This window comes from Gobio gobio (genome assembly GCF_949357685.1).
Source record: "Gobio gobio genome assembly, chromosome: 17".
NCBI classification, from domain to species: Eukaryota; Metazoa; Chordata; class Actinopteri; order Cypriniformes; family Gobionidae; genus Gobio; species Gobio gobio.
Window position 1 is genome coordinate 20,391,619 of NC_137110.1, and position 18,871 is coordinate 20,410,489.

At 38.7% G+C, this 18,871-nt stretch overlaps 1 protein-coding gene across 2 annotated transcripts in view; it reads left to right on the forward strand.

Moving 5' to 3' along the window:
* The window catches only part of zc3h3 (zinc finger CCCH-type containing 3), a 93,222-nt gene extending 74,569 nt beyond the window's left edge, over nt 1-18,653 (forward strand). The window contains exons 9-12 of one of the 2 annotated variants that reach the window (XM_079841589.1): nt 274-405; nt 12,254-12,417; nt 12,603-12,772; nt 18,133-18,653. In XM_079841589.1, coding sequence (XP_079697715.1) covers nt 274-405; nt 12,254-12,417; nt 12,603-12,772; nt 18,133-18,203 — 537 coding nt within the window. In that variant the 3' untranslated portion in view covers nt 18,204-18,653. Of the gene's footprint in view, nt 1-273; nt 406-12,253; nt 12,418-12,602; nt 12,773-13,811; nt 14,115-18,132 lie in introns of those variants that run through there. The other variant, XM_079841588.1, reaches the window with a different exon arrangement.
* The last annotated feature ends 218 nt before the right edge of the window (nt 18,654-18,871 follow it).

The window sequence follows — 18,871 nt, forward strand, 5'->3', positions numbered from 1 at the left end:
GATGCGTGATATAATACTGGTGCCATATGTGTGTAACTCACTTGTGTTTCCCATCACTTATTCACTTTATAATCCACACACGTGAGAAAGCGAATTTAAAGGCTAATCTGTATTGTTACTGTTCTTATCCTTGCATTAGTTCTTTGGTGTTTCAAACTAACCATATTCATTCACCCACTCTTTTCAGTGCTGGAAGTTAAATTTTTGACAAAGTTTGATTTATTTTGTAGTCATTTTCAAGCTCTAAATGGTTGTTTCCTTCCTTCATTGTAGATGCCTGTGTGCTCATACTTTCTGAAGGGGATCTGTAATAACAGTAGCTGTCCATATAGCCATGTCTATGTCTCACGCAAAGCTGATGTTTGCAAAGACTTCGTCCGAGGCTACTGCCCACAGGGAGATAAGGTAAGACACTTTCTTTTAAGGTAAGATGATTTCTGTTGCAGACAGATTATTCAATAAGAGGGTGTTTGACTATTTCAAAACTTCAACCATTCTTTGTTATATAACTTACTTTTATAATTTCTATTAATTTATTTTATATCAATATTAGGGCTGTCAAAAGATTAATTGCGATTAATCGTATCCAAAATAAAACTTTGTGTTTACATAATATATGTGTGTGTACTCTGTCAATTATTATTTATATATAAATACACACACATTCATGTATATATTTAAGAAATATTTGCATGTATATACTGTATATACATTTATATAATCTATAATATATATAAATATAAATGTTTTATATATAAAAATAATATTTTTTTCTTAAATATATACATGCTTGTGTGTGTATTTATATATAAATAATAATTAACAGAGTACACAGACATATATTATGTAAATACAAACTTTTATTTTGGATGCGATTAATCGCGCTTAATCTTTTGACAGCCCTAATCAATATATATCTGAAATTGGTGTGATGTAATAACAGCAATATTGGCTATTCTTAAGCTATTATTCACTATAAAATAATAATAATTAATCATAATAATTAGTTACATTTATATACTATTTTTCTTGGTACTCAAAGCACTTAGAAAACGATGTAAATGAATAGTAAATTTAAATAGTAAATAGTTGAAAATTATTTTTATAATAAAAAAAAGTATTGTTTATTTTAAACATCCTTTAAAATACAATAGTTGTCTATTGTTGTCTATATTTTAAGCATGATTTGTTTTTCTTAAAAATCGTCTTAAGGGACTGCAAGTGTCACTAATTGAGGAATCATACAACACACTTGTATTGTAATCAAAGAATTCTGTGGTAAATGGTGTTGATATGGAGAGTGAACAACCGCGACTGGAGTTTAGCACGTAACGTGGTTCAGTGTTTCAGGTCAACAAAGTGTATCTTCTCCCTTATACTTGCATCCACATGGATGCAATGTACATGTGGTTAGACATTCATAAAAAAATTTGTTTTAAAGTGCTTTGTTGATGTCCGATTTATAGTTCTTAATGAATGAATGCCATTTATTGGTGGACTTTTTCAAGAGTTTTAAAATAGATCTCTTAATAGTTGACTGCGTTCCAAATGTTAACCTAAACCATCATCCAGGTGCATATGACATATGTATTTGGTTTCCTCCATGTTTGTGAGTGAGTGACATATTGAGGGCAGTAACCAAGAGAGGACGACATGACCCACATTTATCAAATGTCCTCGTATGCTCTTAATCCAGCAGGTTCGAACCCATCCATGACCTCTATCCTCACCCCAGCTCTCCCACACACACACACACACATGCTCCTGTTGTCCCCATCACACCTGTCCTGCTTGCAGGAGACAGTTGTAGCCAATGTCATGTCGTACTACCTATAACATTCTTCCCATCCAATTTAATTTACATGACATCATATGACTTGTGCTACCTGCGTTCTTTGTTATATTTTAGCGTTGTTAGCTTAGTAATGTGTCTTTATTTATTTTTTAAAGTTAACACTTTACAGTAAGGTTCAGTTCATTTACATTGGTTAATTAGACATCATGAACTAACAATGAACAATACTTTACAGCATATATTCATTTTGGTTCATTTATACATATACTAATACATTTTAAGTTGCATAAATTACATTATCAAGATTAAGTTTTCAGTGTTAGTTCATAATGCTTATTGCACTTTTTTTACTGTAAAGTTTTACCCCCCTGCCCAACCCCCACCCACACATACAGTACATACACTGGCATGAGAAAACTCCGTCATGTCAGTAGCCCAATAAAAAAACGTTAATTTCCCATGAAGATCACATGACCAACCGATATTGAGATCACATGACCAACCGAATAATTTTCTCTGTAACCACTCTATTGTCAAACAATTTCCAAGACAAGTTCGAAACGACTGCTATATTGGCCAATTAAAAATTATTGAGTGCATCTTTTTTTTTTTACTATTCTGTCATTTGCAGATTTAAAGCGGGAAGCATTTGAGATAATAACATAATTCATATATGCCAGAATAAAAGTGATTTATTTTTTTTAAACTGACATTATGCCTGGCTTTATTGTTCTTCCGCAGAAACTTTCATCGCCCCCCCCCCCCCCCCTATCAGTTTCTTCCTCTTTGAATTTGTCTCATTCTAATGAATTGTTTCTCCGCAGTGTTTTCTGCTTCTCCCGTCTTCTCTCTTTGTCTCTGTCTGTCTCTCGCTCTGTTTTTTTTCCCCTCCATTTGTTCTTCTTTGCTTTCCCTTCATCGTAACAAATGCATTCTCCCGCTGTCAGGGCTCATTTAAATATTTGGGGTGAGAATGAGAATATATAAGAAGAGAGATATTAATATTTATTCTATTAGCCGAAGTGCTTAGGTCTGTAATTTTGCGCTGTCCCAAAAGCACTGTCTTAGATATGATGGATAGCACACCATAATTATGGACGTGAAAAAGTGCTGATGACAGCAGTACAGGCGAGAGGCCAGCAATGGATACGCCAGCGGAGCAAGGGTTAAAGCACACTCTCATCCTCTTCATTTCTCCCTCCCTCTGTTCTTTTTCTCCTTCTCCGGCTCACTCTTTCTGTCTGCCATTTCCCATGTTTTTCTGTCCCGTTTCTTCTTTTGTTTGCTGGCCACCTCACCCTGATCACACTTCTTTTGATTCTCCTACCCTTCCTCTCATCCCTCTATCACTCTGTCACTATTCTCATTTCCCAGCTCTTTATCATAGCGTACACCACCATTCTATCTTTCTGTCTCTCTCTCGCTCTTTCTTGCTCACTGTCTCAGTAATGTAAAATGTGCTGACTCTTTCTGCTTTGTGGCCAGTAGAAAGCTCTTCTAATAGGCCCCAGAGACTTCCCAGCCTTTCTTAAATCAAGTGGAAAATTGTTAACTTGCACTGATATAAAGATGTTCCATCCACTTCTCTTTTTTTCTCTCACACACTTCTCTTTTCCCTCTATTTTGCTGCTTTTATGTAAATTAAAATGTATGAGAGAGCACGGTTGGGGAGGACTTGGGCTTTTGTGTTTTCTTTGCCCGGATCACAGCCGTGAACATCAAAGTTAATGAGCCTTCTCAGTACTGCGTCCACTTCCCATCCCATCAGTAGGATTTTCTTCTAATTAGATATGATTCCAAATAGCCAATCAACTTATAAGTTGATGAATCGACTAGTAAAGGTTACACTTTTGTATGTCATTTATGCAAGCCAAAAAGGCTGTCTGCGTCGAAGACTTCAAGCACATGCAGGTGAATAATAGCCTTTTTAAATTAATTGTCCTGCTTTATTGCACTCTATAGCTGATGTTTATTTCTAATGTTTATTTCTGTTTAATCTTTACCGCCACAGTTTTGTGGTGAACCTAAAAGATCACTAACGTTGTGTTTTGTGCCATTGCTTTGGCAAAGCATCTGTCAATCGAACAGAAAACTGTGATCTAATTAAATAGGTGTGGCGGGTTTCTGAACGAAGTGCACTTCTCGCAAGCAGCTCATGATTCACGTCTCAAAACGGCTCCATTCACAGTAAATGCTGCAAGCTCCATCACTGCATGTGCTGCGAGTTTAACATGCATTTTTGACTGCTCTTGTGTATCTAATTTTGGGCAGCAGTGGTTCAGTGGTTCATGTAGGTTGTCTACAAACCGGAAGGTTGGTGGTTCGATCCCCGGTTCCACCAGACCAAGTGTTGAGGTGTCCATGAGCAAGACACCTAACCCCAGCTGCTCCCGACGAGCTGGATGGCGCCTTGCATGGCTGACACCGCTGTCGGTGTATGAATGAGTGTGTGAATGGGTGAATGTGAGGCAAAATGTAAAGCGCTTTGGATGGCCGTAGGTCTGTTAAAAGCGCTATATAAATGCAGTCCATTTACCATTTACCATAATTTAAGTTGCATATATTTTGTTCTTGCATTGATGTTTCATTTGTAGCGATATTGCACTTTGACTGTCAGTATGAGATATATATATACACTGATCAGGCATAACATTATGAAGTGGATAAGACTGATTATCTCTTCATCACCCGCACCTGTTAGTGGATGGGATATATTAGGCATATAATGCTATATATATAATGCTCATTGATGCACGTGGGGAGCGAAGGCTGGCTTGTGTGGTCCAATCAAACAGACGAGCTACTGTAGCTCAAATTGCTCAAGAAGTTAATGCCGGTTCTGATAGAATGTGTCAGAATACACTGTGCATCGCAGTTTGTTGCGAATGGGGCTGCATAGCCACAGACCAGTCAGGGTGCCCATGCTGACCCCTGTCCACTGCCGAAAGCGCCAACAGTGAGCATCAGAACTGGACCACGGAGCAATGGAAGAAGGTGGCCTGGTCTGATGAATCATGTTTTCTTTCACATCACATGGATGACAGAGTTTGTGTGCGTCGCTTACCTGGGGGAACACATGGCAGTGGGATGCACTATAAGAAGAAGGCAAGCCGACGGGGACAGTGTGATGCTTTGGGCAATGTTTTGCTGGGAAACCTTGGGTCCTGCCATCCATGTCGATGTTACTTTGATCATGTACATCCTTTCATGGAAATGTTATTCCATTAGGGCTGTGGCCTCTTTCAGCAGGATAATGCACCCTGCCACAAAGCAAAAATGGTTCAGGAATAGTTTGAGGAGCACAATGAGTTTGAGGTGTTGACTTGGCCTCCAAATTCCCCAGATCTCAATCCAATCGAGCATCTGTGAGATGTGCTGAACAAACAAGTCTGAGCCATGAAGGCCCCACCTCGTAACGTACAGGACTAATAGGGTCTGCTGCTAACATCTTGGTGCCAGATACCACAGCACACCTTCAGGGGTCTAGTGACTCGACGGGTCAGGGCTGTTTTGGCAGCAAAAGGGGAACCAACACAATATTAGGACATAATGTTATGCCTGATCGGTGTATTTGAGTATTGTGTGTATCTTTTGAATAGTTATAAAGCAATACTCTTTGAAATCATAATTGTATTGCATTGTTGTTTTAACCCCAAATCTTTTACAAAGTCACCTTGTAGTCAATAATTTAATCCCTTAAAACTCATCTTTGATCACCAAAATTACATATTTAATCTTCATGCCTTAAAATAGCTTGAATGTTATTACACCTTTGCCTCATTTAGTATACTTGTCTCTATGAATATGCAAATGAGCCCAGCCTCCACTCACTCGCACAAGCTCAGAGATCCACTTGTTGACAATCACACATTGACGTGATTGGTTACAAGATAGTTTGTGACGTCAGAAACACCAGCAATTTCAAACTGCATTTTTGAGTCTGTCTTTGGTTCACTGCAGTTTTAAGGAGAAAATACTCTTCTGACTTATGAATTTGCACATGGTTTGCCTTAAAGCATATTAAAAACACCACATAGACATATAAACAACATTTAAAACCTTGATGTTCACCACAGGGGGACTTTAAAACGTTCTTATGTTATTTGTAATATACAACGTTGTTGTAAAAAAAAGAAGAAGAAATTACCTAGCTACTTTTTTGATAGTTACTTGTAGTGTAGCTAACATTTTTTTAATAAGGGTAGATTGACTTTTTTCTTATGAGTAGCTTGTAGCTTGTCAAACTACAGTTTCCTCAACACTGGATTTATATTCCCCATACTTCTCATATTGTAGCTTTCACTAAATTGTATAAATTAAATATTGGTGGGGTTGAAAGGAGTATGATTTGATCATCCTACATATTAAATGTTGGAAGATTGCAAGAGTTATCAGCAATGAAAAGATTCTTGAAAAACTAGTTGTGAAAAAAATATTTAAACAATAAATATGTGTTTGCAAAAGAACAAAAATAAACTGAATCTGGACAAGCCGAACAGAATTAGAGAAATGTTTTCAGATTCTCCTAAAACAATTACAATATTGCACCCAACTGCCCTTTCACTCTATGGAGGGGGGGAAAAAACACATCTTTCTTCTTTCTTCTGTCAGAAGTGTTCTTCTTTCAAAAGCATTCTTGCCAGACAGACAGGTTTGGAATGACATGAGGGTGAGTAAATAATTTTTGGGTGAACTAACCATGCTGGTCTAACTTAAGTTGGTCTCATAAACCAGACTTTGAAATCTTCTGGCCTGGAATTTTTCCCACTTAAGAAAGGGATGTGGTTCGTGGTTTTTGTGTGATGAAAGAAGCAGGCAAATCTGGCAAGGCTTCCACGATAATATACGTCTATACAACAAAGTGTTAGCTCTTGCAAACAATAGAGCTGAATGCTCTACAAAAAAGTATACAGACAGCAATGAGGAAATCTGAAACTTATTTACATTTGACAAAACGCCTGAAAAAGATTTGATGTCATGAACCTTGCAAATTTGTGAAATAGTTACTGTAAGAGTCCACTGTGGCAGCTTGGTAAATAATAAACAAACCTTTTTTTTCCTCCTGAAAGATTAAAAACATGTGCACCCTGACTTTAGGATGTAGCATAGAAGCCAAAAAGTCTGAAATTGGTGGGTTCAACCATCTTAGTGGTCAATATGCATCAAACAGTCTGTTGACACATGAGAGAAGACTGTGAATGCAGTCAATGTTGTTGAATTATAAATGCCCTGGAGATGCCAGTGTAATGGTAGGTACAATTCACAGCAAAACAGCCCGGACCCATCCTATAGTCCTGGAGCCCCCAAACACTGCACATTTTCAGATCTTTGAGTCACTACTAATGAGCTGATGACCTGAATCAGGTGTGTTTAATTGAGGAGACATGCAAAATGTGCAGTCTTATGCCGAGTTCAGACTGCACGATTTTCAAACTCATCAGATCACTGCTGTGTTCACACTGCATGACTTTACAATAGGAAGAATCACAGACAACTCTCTCCGGTGCGAAAACTATGTTTCACAACCAAACACAAGTGAGATGTGACAAGTAAACAACGCAAGATTGCGAGTGCATCCGACCATACTCGCACGAGACTGGAATTGTTATTAAAAATGATGAACTGCAGAAAGTTTGTGATCCAAATTGTCTGTGTGCTGATTTGCAGCGAAAAGGAGAAAAAGAAAAAAAGATAATGGCGGAGGAAATGGTTGGGGAGACAGAGGGAGCAAGGATTGTGTGCTACTTCTGCGGCTGGTCAAGCAAATGTTTGTGCTTTTTCTTTTTGATAGAATTGTAAATAAGTTATATCTATTAAAAAATACAGAAATTTTGGTCTATAACTACTCCCCGAACCTCCAGCTGCCCTGTATCTTGCTCTCTCTCTCAGTGGCTGTCGTCATCGCCGATGTATTTTTCAGTCAGAACCAAGCGGCAACCTCCCCCAGTTTCTCTGAGATATATCCAGCTGCAGCCCCGCAGCACACCAGTTTCAGAACCCCATCCACAGAACCGGAAGTGAGCTGCGCTACCCATACACATTGTTTTCATATGGATTTTAATCGGATCAATGTCTACGATATTTAACAACAATACTTTTAAAAAAGTTACTTTTCTATTCATATCCTTGAACAAGAGAAACATGCATATAAGCCAGTGAGATGTGAACAGAAGCAAGAAGGAGAATATGTTGAGTTGTGCGTGATATTTCTGTCATGATTCACGTTTTTCACGTTTTATCATTAAAGCTTTTTTTGCATTTGTCAAAAGATATTATTTGTCTTAATATTAAATAATTATTAATTAATAAAACAGATTAATTTTGTTTTCAGGGATGAAAACACTTTCTTTTCACGTCCTTCACATTTTATCATTAAAGCTTTTTTGCATTTGTCAAAAGATATTATTTGTCTTAATATTAAATAATTATTCATTAATAGAACGTATTCATTTCGTTTTCAGGGATGAAAACACTTTCATCTTTTCAAGTATTTCTGCTTTTTGTGTTTTAAGATAACTTTTTTTGCATGTTTTTATTTTTTATTACACGCCGTTTAAATTAGTTTTAAACCTATTATTTTAGAAATATTTTAAATATGTCCTATTTGTTTTCTTTCAGAGAAACACGTTTCACTTTAAGGCCTTGTATTAAATGGTTATTTTTATTTGACATTTGAAAAATAGAAATGTCACATTCTCTGTCTATTATTTTCAATCGAAATAATACGATTGAATATAGAGTCAAATGGGAAACATGTTACAAATGTATTAGGCCTAATATATTTTTAAAATAATTTTAAAAAGTTGTAGTATTGTTCAAGTAAAGTTTGTGTCCATTAACATTAAATCTCATAGGCTATTTTCTGTCAGTATTATTTGTAACAACATGAATGTGAACAAAATAATACTAATATATCTATAGTCAAATGGGAAACCTTTTACAACATGTTATACATTTATTAATATTTTTAAAATAAAAACTGTGTATAGTTTTAGCCTGTTACCCTGAAGTATAAACTACTGTCTTTGTTTTAATTGATTTAAGCATGATCAGTAGGCTATGTTTTAAAATGTTGATCATTGTACATCATGACATGCATATTATATGAACAGAAAAGTGACTTTATTAAAAAGTATTTTAAAATTATTGTTGTTAAATATTGTAGACATCGATCCGATCAAAATCCTTGTGAAAACAGCTTATATTTAACAAAAGAAAATTACATATATGGATATCGCAACTATGACTGTTTAAGCCCCGCCCCTCACTTCCGGTTCTGTGAATGTGGTTCTGAAACTGGTGTGCTGCGGGGCTGCAGCTGGATACTATTGGTTTCTCTTGAAGCCAATACAGAAGTGACTTAAACTGCAGTTCATCGACTGGCCGCTAGAGACAGGCTCCAGAAGGGAGCAGAATTTCATTGAGCCCCATGTTAAAGGTGAACTATGTAAGATTTTTGCAGTAAAATATCCAAAAACCACTAGGCCAGTGTTATATATTTTGTTCAGTTGAGTACTTAGAATATCCCAAATGTTTCCAACTATTTGTAAATCGTGAGAAATTTTAACCAAGGAACCGGGACGTGTGAGCTATGCGTTTGAGGGAGTCGCCTGTCGATTGAGTCATATCTGCGTTACCCTCAGTTTCCGTTTTATTTAGCAGAAACGCTGTACTCTCACTGCAGTGTGAACAAGTGTCATAGCAGCCGCCGAGCGAACGTCATAACTTCCTTTTCAACACACTCCGATATATCTAATACGATAAACAGAGTTGCGTTACCTCATACAGTCATACTCATGACTGGAAAAGAGGAAGTGGCGCCGGCGACTATGCCATAATAACAGTCCCGCTCTTCAATCGCTCCTGCGGCCTTGCTCCGCTCCACAACACTCGGTCCTGCTCTGCTTCATACTACAGTAATGTTAATAATCGCATCCATGAACGTGATTTCTGCCCGAGTCCTATCCCGATTCTTTTCCACCGGCTCTGAGGTGAAGACCACATGTCCCAAGAATCTGCGCTCAAACGTGGCGTCATCAAACTACGCCTTTGTTTTGAACAGGCGACCTCTAGTGGACGAAAAAGTTACATAGTGCAGCTTTAAAATGCCCTACTTTACAGCAGAAAAAAAAAACATATTTACAGTCTGGTACAAATTGTGGTTTTGGTCTATGTATCTAATTTTGTCCTTCATGACCTCTGTGAGGGGGGTGAATGTTTTTATAACTCATTCGTTTATATTAAAGCCTTAAAGTTCTGCATAATCAAGGGCGTGGCCACTTGAGTGACAGGTGGATTGTCTGGATTTTTCTGCTGTCTGTTAGTCATCGCATCACCTCAGCTACGCCCACGTCCCGCCTCTTTGCCCATTTTCTGTTATCCGGGAGTGATGCGTTGACAAGATGGTGACGGCCAGCTCGACCCTACTTTACACTTCAAAACTGCTCTTCAGAATCCTATGGGTGACGTCACGGACACTACGTCCATATTTTTTTACAGTCTATGGTCAGAACACATTTCACACAGCAGGAGTTTGAATCGCCGACAAGTCCAGATATTTAGCATGCCGACTCGTCAGCGATTCTCTCTGATCGCGTCTTTGATAATTCACACTGCGTGATTGTCACTCACATGCACGAGCACCAATTTGCCTATGATTTCGGGCATTTGTCGGCGATTTCGCAAAACCTGTCGGCGGGTCAAAATCGGGCCTAAAATCAGGCAGTGTGAACTCGGCATTATGGGGGCTCCAGGAACGTGGTTGGGAACCACTGCTATACGCCATATTAGCAATGACAAAGGGGCCCAACAAAGCAAAGGCCATTTTATGTTTCTATTTTTTATTTTTCAAATTATACTGAATACATTATGAGCTAGAAACTTTGCATTGAATGTAGAATTTTTAGTGAAAAAGTCTGTGACTTGAAATTTTCCCCATAAACGTAGTAATTGTTCATATTGTCGTGAATATGAAATCAGAACCGGCAGATTTACACATGCAGCACTCTTATGATCAGATTATCCCACTTCACGGTGTTTGTAATTTTTCACAATTTACACATTTGTTCTGTCTGCCTTTGCCGGACCTTTGAATGATTAAAGCGCGACATGGATGTTATCAGTCAAACAAGAAACAAATGGGTGTTTAAAAAAAGAAAGGTCCCAAATGCTCTTCTGAAATGGGGTGGAATTGGAATCGACTGAATTCAAGTGGCAGGGGATTTAGCAAATTGAGCCAATTAGCCATGAGTGTGGTGAGTGATGATGTTGTCTATAGGATGATTTAGGGGGCATTAGAGACCCAGATTCATTGGGTGCGATAATCCAGTTACACTAGACTGTGTGTGTATATATATAAAATATACTTAAAGTGTTTCCTGTATAACAGAAAATATAGCAAAAGCTGTCCTCTTGGACTTAAAAAATTCCATAGCCACACTGTACATGTCTGCAATTAGTGACTGAGTCTATGTTCCTTAATCTCATAATCTAGACATGGTCTTGAATGTCAACCTTTTTTTATATATATATTTTGTTTTGTTGTTGTTCATCATAGCTGGCTTGTACTTGACCTCCTATTGTGCCATTTACTATAGGGGTTTACTGTGGGTCTTGATGCATTTTGGTGAGCTACTTTTCACACAACGTTAAAACAATGTGCTGCTATAAACTGAAGAAAAAAGCAGACGCATGTGTGCAAAAGTAGTACAGCTGGATTACAAGAACATGTTTCCTGTGTGAACTGTCCCTGAGGGTTTAATCTAACCAAATATGTCTGATTTCTGAGTGCCTTTCATTTCTAAACACTAGATGAGAGCCTATGGTGTTTCACTGTTATAACTGTAGATTTGGTCATTTTAGGCCGCTTCTCTGACCCGATCCCTGTTGGGGGAGAGTGTCTCTGGGCGGTCTGTCCCCAAAGGGTGAAAGGGAGTCCACACTGTTCCCGGACACACGATCCTTCAACCACCTTCAGCTACAGACACTCACACACACACACTCTCTCTCTCTCTCTATTTCTGGAGCAACTTGCCCCACACTCGCCCAGTCCCCCTCTCTCTCACTTATACACGCGTCTCGCGCTCCTCACCCCATAGTGGGGTATAATTAGCTCCTCTGACAGGTGGGAGGGATCGGGTCTCCCGAAGAATGAAGCTACCAATTTACGCCCAAATTACACAGGCACACAGACACTCTCACCTACTCTCACTTACACACACAAACACATGCTCACCTTCTCTCACTTATCAGAGACATGCACCTACTGATGTGTGATCACACACAAACACTTACTTTTGCTAACTTCAGTGCACTCCTACAGAGAGTGGCAAATATGGAATCTGTGCTTTCTTTTAGCCCGACAGTGTCCCACACGTTCATAACCAACCCACAAAACATCCATTGTGAATCTGGATATAAAGAAATAAAGCATTTAAGAATATTCTGCTCTCTCCACAGTGTAAGAAGAAACACACGCTGGTGTGTCCAGACTTCTCCAGTAACGGCGTGTGTCCACGTGGAACCAAATGCAAGTTACACCACAGGGAGAGTGTGAAACGCACCGGCTCTAACGCAAGCTTTGGACCGGCCAAAAAAGCTCGCACCAGAGACGTTATAAAGAGGTCAGGAAGAAGAACTAATCCCACTTTGGCCTTTACCATTCTTAATTGCCATCTATATATGATAAGTGTATTCATTTGTATTTTTTTCAATTGTATTGTTATATTACTATTATTTATAGGGAAGTGACCTGAAAAAACATGCAAATCTGCCATAAGCATGCATAATTTGTGTTTTGCTTTTTCAGTTCGGAGGACGTTCAGACTCCGTCTACTGAGTCCATACAGGCAGATGAGGGCTCGTCCTCATCGGGTCCTGAGAAGCTGCCCTCCTTCATCTCTTTGTCCAGCTCTCCTGACATTTCAGAGAACCTTGATTCCCCAAAGATCCTTCCTACGGCAGGCTTACAGGCCAAAGGTGTGTACTGTGTGTGAACAGGAGGTTAGATTTAAATAATATAATAATAATAATTATAATAGCATGCAGTAGCTGAGATGCATACATTGGACTTACAAAGTATTTAGACATTAAAGCTACACTCAATATATAAATGTCATTGTATTAGTTAATTGTAACCCAAGTGGCATTTTAAAGAAAGATTGCAAAGCATTCACGAAAATACGTTTATTGGGTTTTAATTGAGAAGTATTTGGGCACATAGTGATGACATCTACACCTGTGGTTACTCTTCTGGGACACTCATACATAGGGTGACCAGATGTCCCTTTTTCCCTGGAACAGTCCTGTGTTTTAGCTTTATTTTTAGTATCCTGACTTATTATGAAAAAGTTTTTTCCCGTATTTCTTCTTTCCTAAATTTTCCTAGCTTGGTTATCATAAAAGCGAGTATTAGTCTTCTGTCACGCGAGAATAGCCTAATCAAAGGTAGCCAATCTCGTCATAGTATATTTTGGGGAACAAAATGACCATTGCAATTCATTATCGATTAACTTGCAGTTAGTAAAGGGGGGATATTAGAGAGCGTGGAGGAGATCAGGTCAGACACGAAGATGTCAAAGCGTAGTACATTTATCTACAAAATGAGTTTATCAAGTTTTTATGCAGTTATGCAATGTAGTATCACACTGAATGATACACACCAGAAGTGCTCTCTCAATCCCGAATTCAGTTCTCTTTGCATCTGAATGCTCATACAGACACGGTTGTGGTTGTCAAAATGCCCATCCTGTCGAGTATCTCACGTAAATGCAGTAGGTTATGGCTGAAGTGAACGTAAACAATTTGGTGAAAACCAGATATGTGTCCGTATATTTGATCCTAGCATTTGGTCTTAAAGTCACAGCAGCTGAAAATACCTGTCTGTTTCATTTGCTTCTTTGTTCTGTTTTTATAAAACAAAAATAAAATAACTATATGATATACACCGATCAGGCATAACATTATGACCTGGTGAAGTGAGGTGAAGTGAATAACACTGCTTATCTCTTCATCACAGCACCTGTTAGTGGGTGGGATTGTGGCCAAATTGTGATGGCTAGACAACTGGGTCAGAGCATCTCCAAAACTGCAGCTCTTGTGGAGTGTTCCCAGTCTGCAATGGTCAGTATCTATCAAAAGTGGTTCAAGGAAGGAACAGTGGTGAACCAAACGTGGGGAACGAAGGCTGGCCAGTGTGGTCCGATCAAACAGACAAGCTACTGAAGCTCAAGAAGTTAATGCTGGTTCTGATAGAAAGGTGTCAGCATACACAGCGCATCGCAGTTTGTTGCGTATGGGGCTGCATAGCCTCAGACGAGTCAGGGTGCCCATGCTGACCCCTGTCCACCACTGAAAGCGCCAACAGTGGGCATTTGAGCATCGGAACTGGACCACGGAGAAATGGAAGAAGGTGGCCTGGTCTGATGAATCACGTTTTCTTTTACATCACGTAGATGGCCAGGTGCGTGTGCATCCCTTACCTTGGGAACACATGGTACCAGGATGCACTATGGGAAGAAGCCGGTAGAGGCAGTGTGATGCTTTGGGCAATGTTCTGTTGGGAAAACTTGGGTCCTGCCATCCAAGTAAATGTTACTTTGATACGTACCACCTACCTAAGCATTGTTGCAGACCATGTACACCCTTTCAAGGAAACTGTATTCCCGGGTGGCTGTGGCCTCTTTCAGCAGGATAATGCGCCCTGCCACAAAGCAAAAATGGTTCAGGAATGGTTTGAGGAGCACAACAATGAGTTTGAGGTGTTGACTTGGCCTCCAAATTCCCCAGATCTCAATCCAATCGAGCATCTGTGGGATGTGCTGAACAAACAAGTCCGATCCATGGAGGCCCCACCTCGCAACTTGCAGGACTTAAAGGATCTGCTGCTAACATCCTGGTGCCAGATACCACAGCAAGTGTCTAGTGGAGTCCGTGCCTTGACAGGTCAGGGCTGTTTTGGCAGCAAAAGGGGGACAAACACAATATTAGGAAGGTGGTCATAATAATATGCCTGATCGGTGTATATATCGTTATCATTAATTAAAATGTTATTAAAATATGTGAAATGTGGCTTATCCATCCTGTCCCATATTCCACCTTGATAAATCTGGTCACCCTATTCATACACCCAATAAAAATTTGAGTAACTTGGAAAAATAATGTTCACTCTAGGAACAGGTATTGCAAGATTTGTTGGATTTATGTTTTGTATCTAATGCAATGAAATTGCATGAAACGTGTGTGTGTGTGTGTGTGTGTGTGTGTGTGTGTGTGTGTGTGTGTGTGTGTGTGTGTGTGTGTGTGTGTGTGTGTGTGTGTGTGTGTGTGTGTGTGTGTGTGTGTGTGTGTGTGTGTGTGTGTGTGTGTGTGTGTGTGTGTGTGTGTGTGTGTGTGTGTGTGTGTGTGTGTGTGTGTGTGTGTGTGTGTGTGTGTGTGTGTGTGTGTGTGTGTGTGTGTGAGACTATTTTTTAATAGCCTTTTTAAGTGTGTCTTAAGAGTTCAAATACTTTTTGGTGTCACTGTATATATAAAGAGTATGGAGGTAATAAATATTTATGGAGTAAATAGTTGTGTTATTTAATGCGTAGTGATGGGGTTAATAATATCGAGGGGGGTGATATTATTTAAGAGCGGACTACATGAGGTATATAATACTTAGTGAGGGGTTACTAATATTTAGGTTTGTTGTTAAGGACAGGCACAGCTGAAGCTGGTATGTCAGTCTGACTGATAGAGGATTAGAGGAAAGGGGCCCCTATATCCTCACACACACACACACACACACACACACACACACACACACACACACACACACACCAGCCGCACCCTATGGAACACTGTCTTTCTCTCTCCACACTTAATAAGACTAACCTAATATACTGCACTGACACAAACTCACGCCCTTTCCTCCAGCAAGAAATCTAACTTTTGAGAATCCAGTTGAACTCTTTTAATTTTGTCTTCTGCATTTTTATGCTTTGACACTTCCTTTCTTAAATTAGTTACTGCAGAACAGAAACCGCTGTGATTAACCTCTGACCTCACACCCCAACAGTGTCTTTTCAGTCACACGGACATACTGAAGCTTGGCATTCACTCATTCTCTTCTCTATACGTAAACGTTTAAACATGTATTGCTCTGTTTTAGCTCATGGTCATTCATGTTTGCTTTCTTTCTATTTCCAAAGCTTTCATGAATGATGGCAAGTTTATTTCTGTGTCATGTCTGCATATTAATACAAAATGTGTGCTTGTTGTGCATACACACACACACACACACACACACACACACACTTCCTATTTATCTGATGCCAAATTCCAAACCAGTTTCCCTTTAGGATCATTGATGGCAGCCCTGTGTCTCAGAATAGCACAGGTGCCCACCAGACCACCATGGCTTTTCACATGTCACTTTCTCATCCTGTTGCCTGAAATCATCTGCTACATACAGACTGAACAATTGCTGCTCTCAAAGCAAATTTAACTTTTCTGATTCAGTTCAACGATCTGGATTCCTTAATCGTTGTGTTAATAATTATCTTAGTTATTTTGAAGATGAAACAATGGATAATGTTTGGAAAACAATACTTAATGCATTCATTGTCCTCAGAAGTATGTTGCCAAATTATGAGATCATTTTAGATTTCAACAAAACGGCAATAAAATATCTGATGTGTCCTTCAACACTTTTTCAATTTTGTTCAATTTCAAACAAACCAATTAGTCTACCAAATTTACTTTTCTAGTTAAATTGGTTATGAATTAGAATTTTAAATATGAATTAAATATTAGCCGATTTGAGTTCTTTGTTGTGATTAAAAGTCCAATTGGAATTTACAGCTCCTGTTTACGGCCACAATATAAAAAAACATTAATTTAATTGGATTTAAAACACATTCTCTTCTGATTGGCAAACATCCCTGGTGCTGATCATTATGACAGCAGCTCTGATGCTTAAATATCGCATTACATTTTATTACATTTTTCTATCCGCATCGGCTGTAAACAGATGTTCCAGAACCAGTACTTAAACTGAAAGTCATTAAAATCATCCTTGTGTATGTGTGTGTGTGTGTGTTCATGTTTTTCTATCCCGGTGGGGACAACCTGAATGCACACTGACTCATGTCGCCGTGGGGACCTAAATCGAATGAGTTTTTTTGTGTTAAACGATTGAGAGAATAGAATATACAGTTTGTACAGTATAAAAACCATTACGTCTATGGAGAGTCCCCACAAAGATGGTGAACCGTGTGTGTGTGGCTTTGGGGGGGTGTGTTTGGGGTTCCAGGTAACAAAATGTCCCCACAAAGATTGCAATTTCCGAAATCCTTGTCCGTGTGGGACATTTTTTGGTCCCCATGGAGAAAACAACTTATAAATCAGACTAATATTTGTTTTTTGAAATTGTTAAAATAAAGTTATAAAGTTTTCTGTGATGGTTAGGGTTAGGGGATAGAATATACAGTTTGTACAGTATAAAAATCATTATGTCTATGAAGAGTCCCCATAAAACATGAAAACACAACGTGTGTTCGTGTTTTTCTATCCCGGTGGGGACTTCAACCTGAATGCCCACAGACTAATGGGGTCCCCATGAAGCTTATAAATCATACAGAATGAGTTTCTTTGAAAATACAAAAAATGCTGAAACGTTTGTGTGATGGGTAGGTTTAGGGATAGGGTTAGTGTAAGGGGATAGAATATACAGTTTGTACAGTATAAAAACCATTATGTCTATGGAGAGTCCCCACAAAGATAGTAAAGTAGACATGTGTGTGTGTGCGTGCGTGCGTTTAATAAAAATAAATTGGAGCTGGTTCTAAATAAGAACTAACTCTCGATTCCCAACACTAGCGAGGTTACCAACCACACAGACTCACACTAAGAGCAGTTAATTGTTACTAATGACAGTGTAGCTCTCACTCTAAAGATTGTGGCCGTCCAGACAAACTTCTCTCTGCTTTGCATAAATTATCCCAGACTCTATGCATCACTGCCTGCGTCTTCTCTATCCCCTTCGGTCTCTGGGCCATCACTCACTCTGAGACAATCACACACTCATGTGTCACTCCTCTATCAGTAAAAACAGAGTGATAGCTACTCCTGTCATTACATAGCAGGTGCTATTTATTTCGTGTCTGTCGGTTTTGTTTTTCCAAATCAAAGTTTCATCTACTTCCCTTTTAGCATCAGTTACTGCTGTGTAACCATCAAACGATCACAATTCACTTCATCGAGTACATGAAATACCATTTAGTGGATAGCATGTAGTTATTTTCCTTTTGCACTGTGTTCCTTTGTGGAATTTTTCTTCCCCTTTTTTCTCTCTGTTACAGGTAAGACGCTACATATCAAGCCACGATTCTTATCTTCGACACAAACGGAACCCTTGCCAAAGGAGGGCTAATGGTGGGTGTTTTAATCAGTAATAAACAATGAAACTTTTTTTTTTAACTTCGCTTTTATTTTAAAAATAAGAAATTGACTCCGCCTCTCCTGAGCAGTTTACAAAGACATCTGTACATTAGACCCTCACAGCTATTTTTTGGTATCAAGTCGCATTTTGTTTCAAGAATTCTTAGAATTGACTATACAGATTTCTCAGAATATATTCATACGTTTTTACAATTACAGAACTGAATTTATGCGTTATAATCAAATACTGTTCTGCAAAAAAGTATTCATTTACATTCGGAGTGAGTGTCAAAGTGTAAAGTTATTCTCAGGGGGTTTTAAAACCGCGTTCCTGTAGTGGTTTGTTGTGCAAATAATTTATTTTATCATTTAGAATGTAAGCTTGTGAAAATGTATTTTCAAAGAATGTAAAACTACTTAATAAAGTTGCTTCATGATTTGTGCGACTGCGCCTCTCTTCATTATATGTGTGAGAACTCCTAAAATCATGACTAAAGAAGAACTTTGTTTAGCGTGAAAAGTATTGACGTTCGTCTACATGTGTTGCGAAGCAGGTGGATGTAAAGAACATCGCTCATGGGTGTGTGTGTCTGTCACTGTAATTGAGTCTTAAGGAATCTATAGGAAAAGGGAAAATAACGTAACGCCTCCCTTACACTC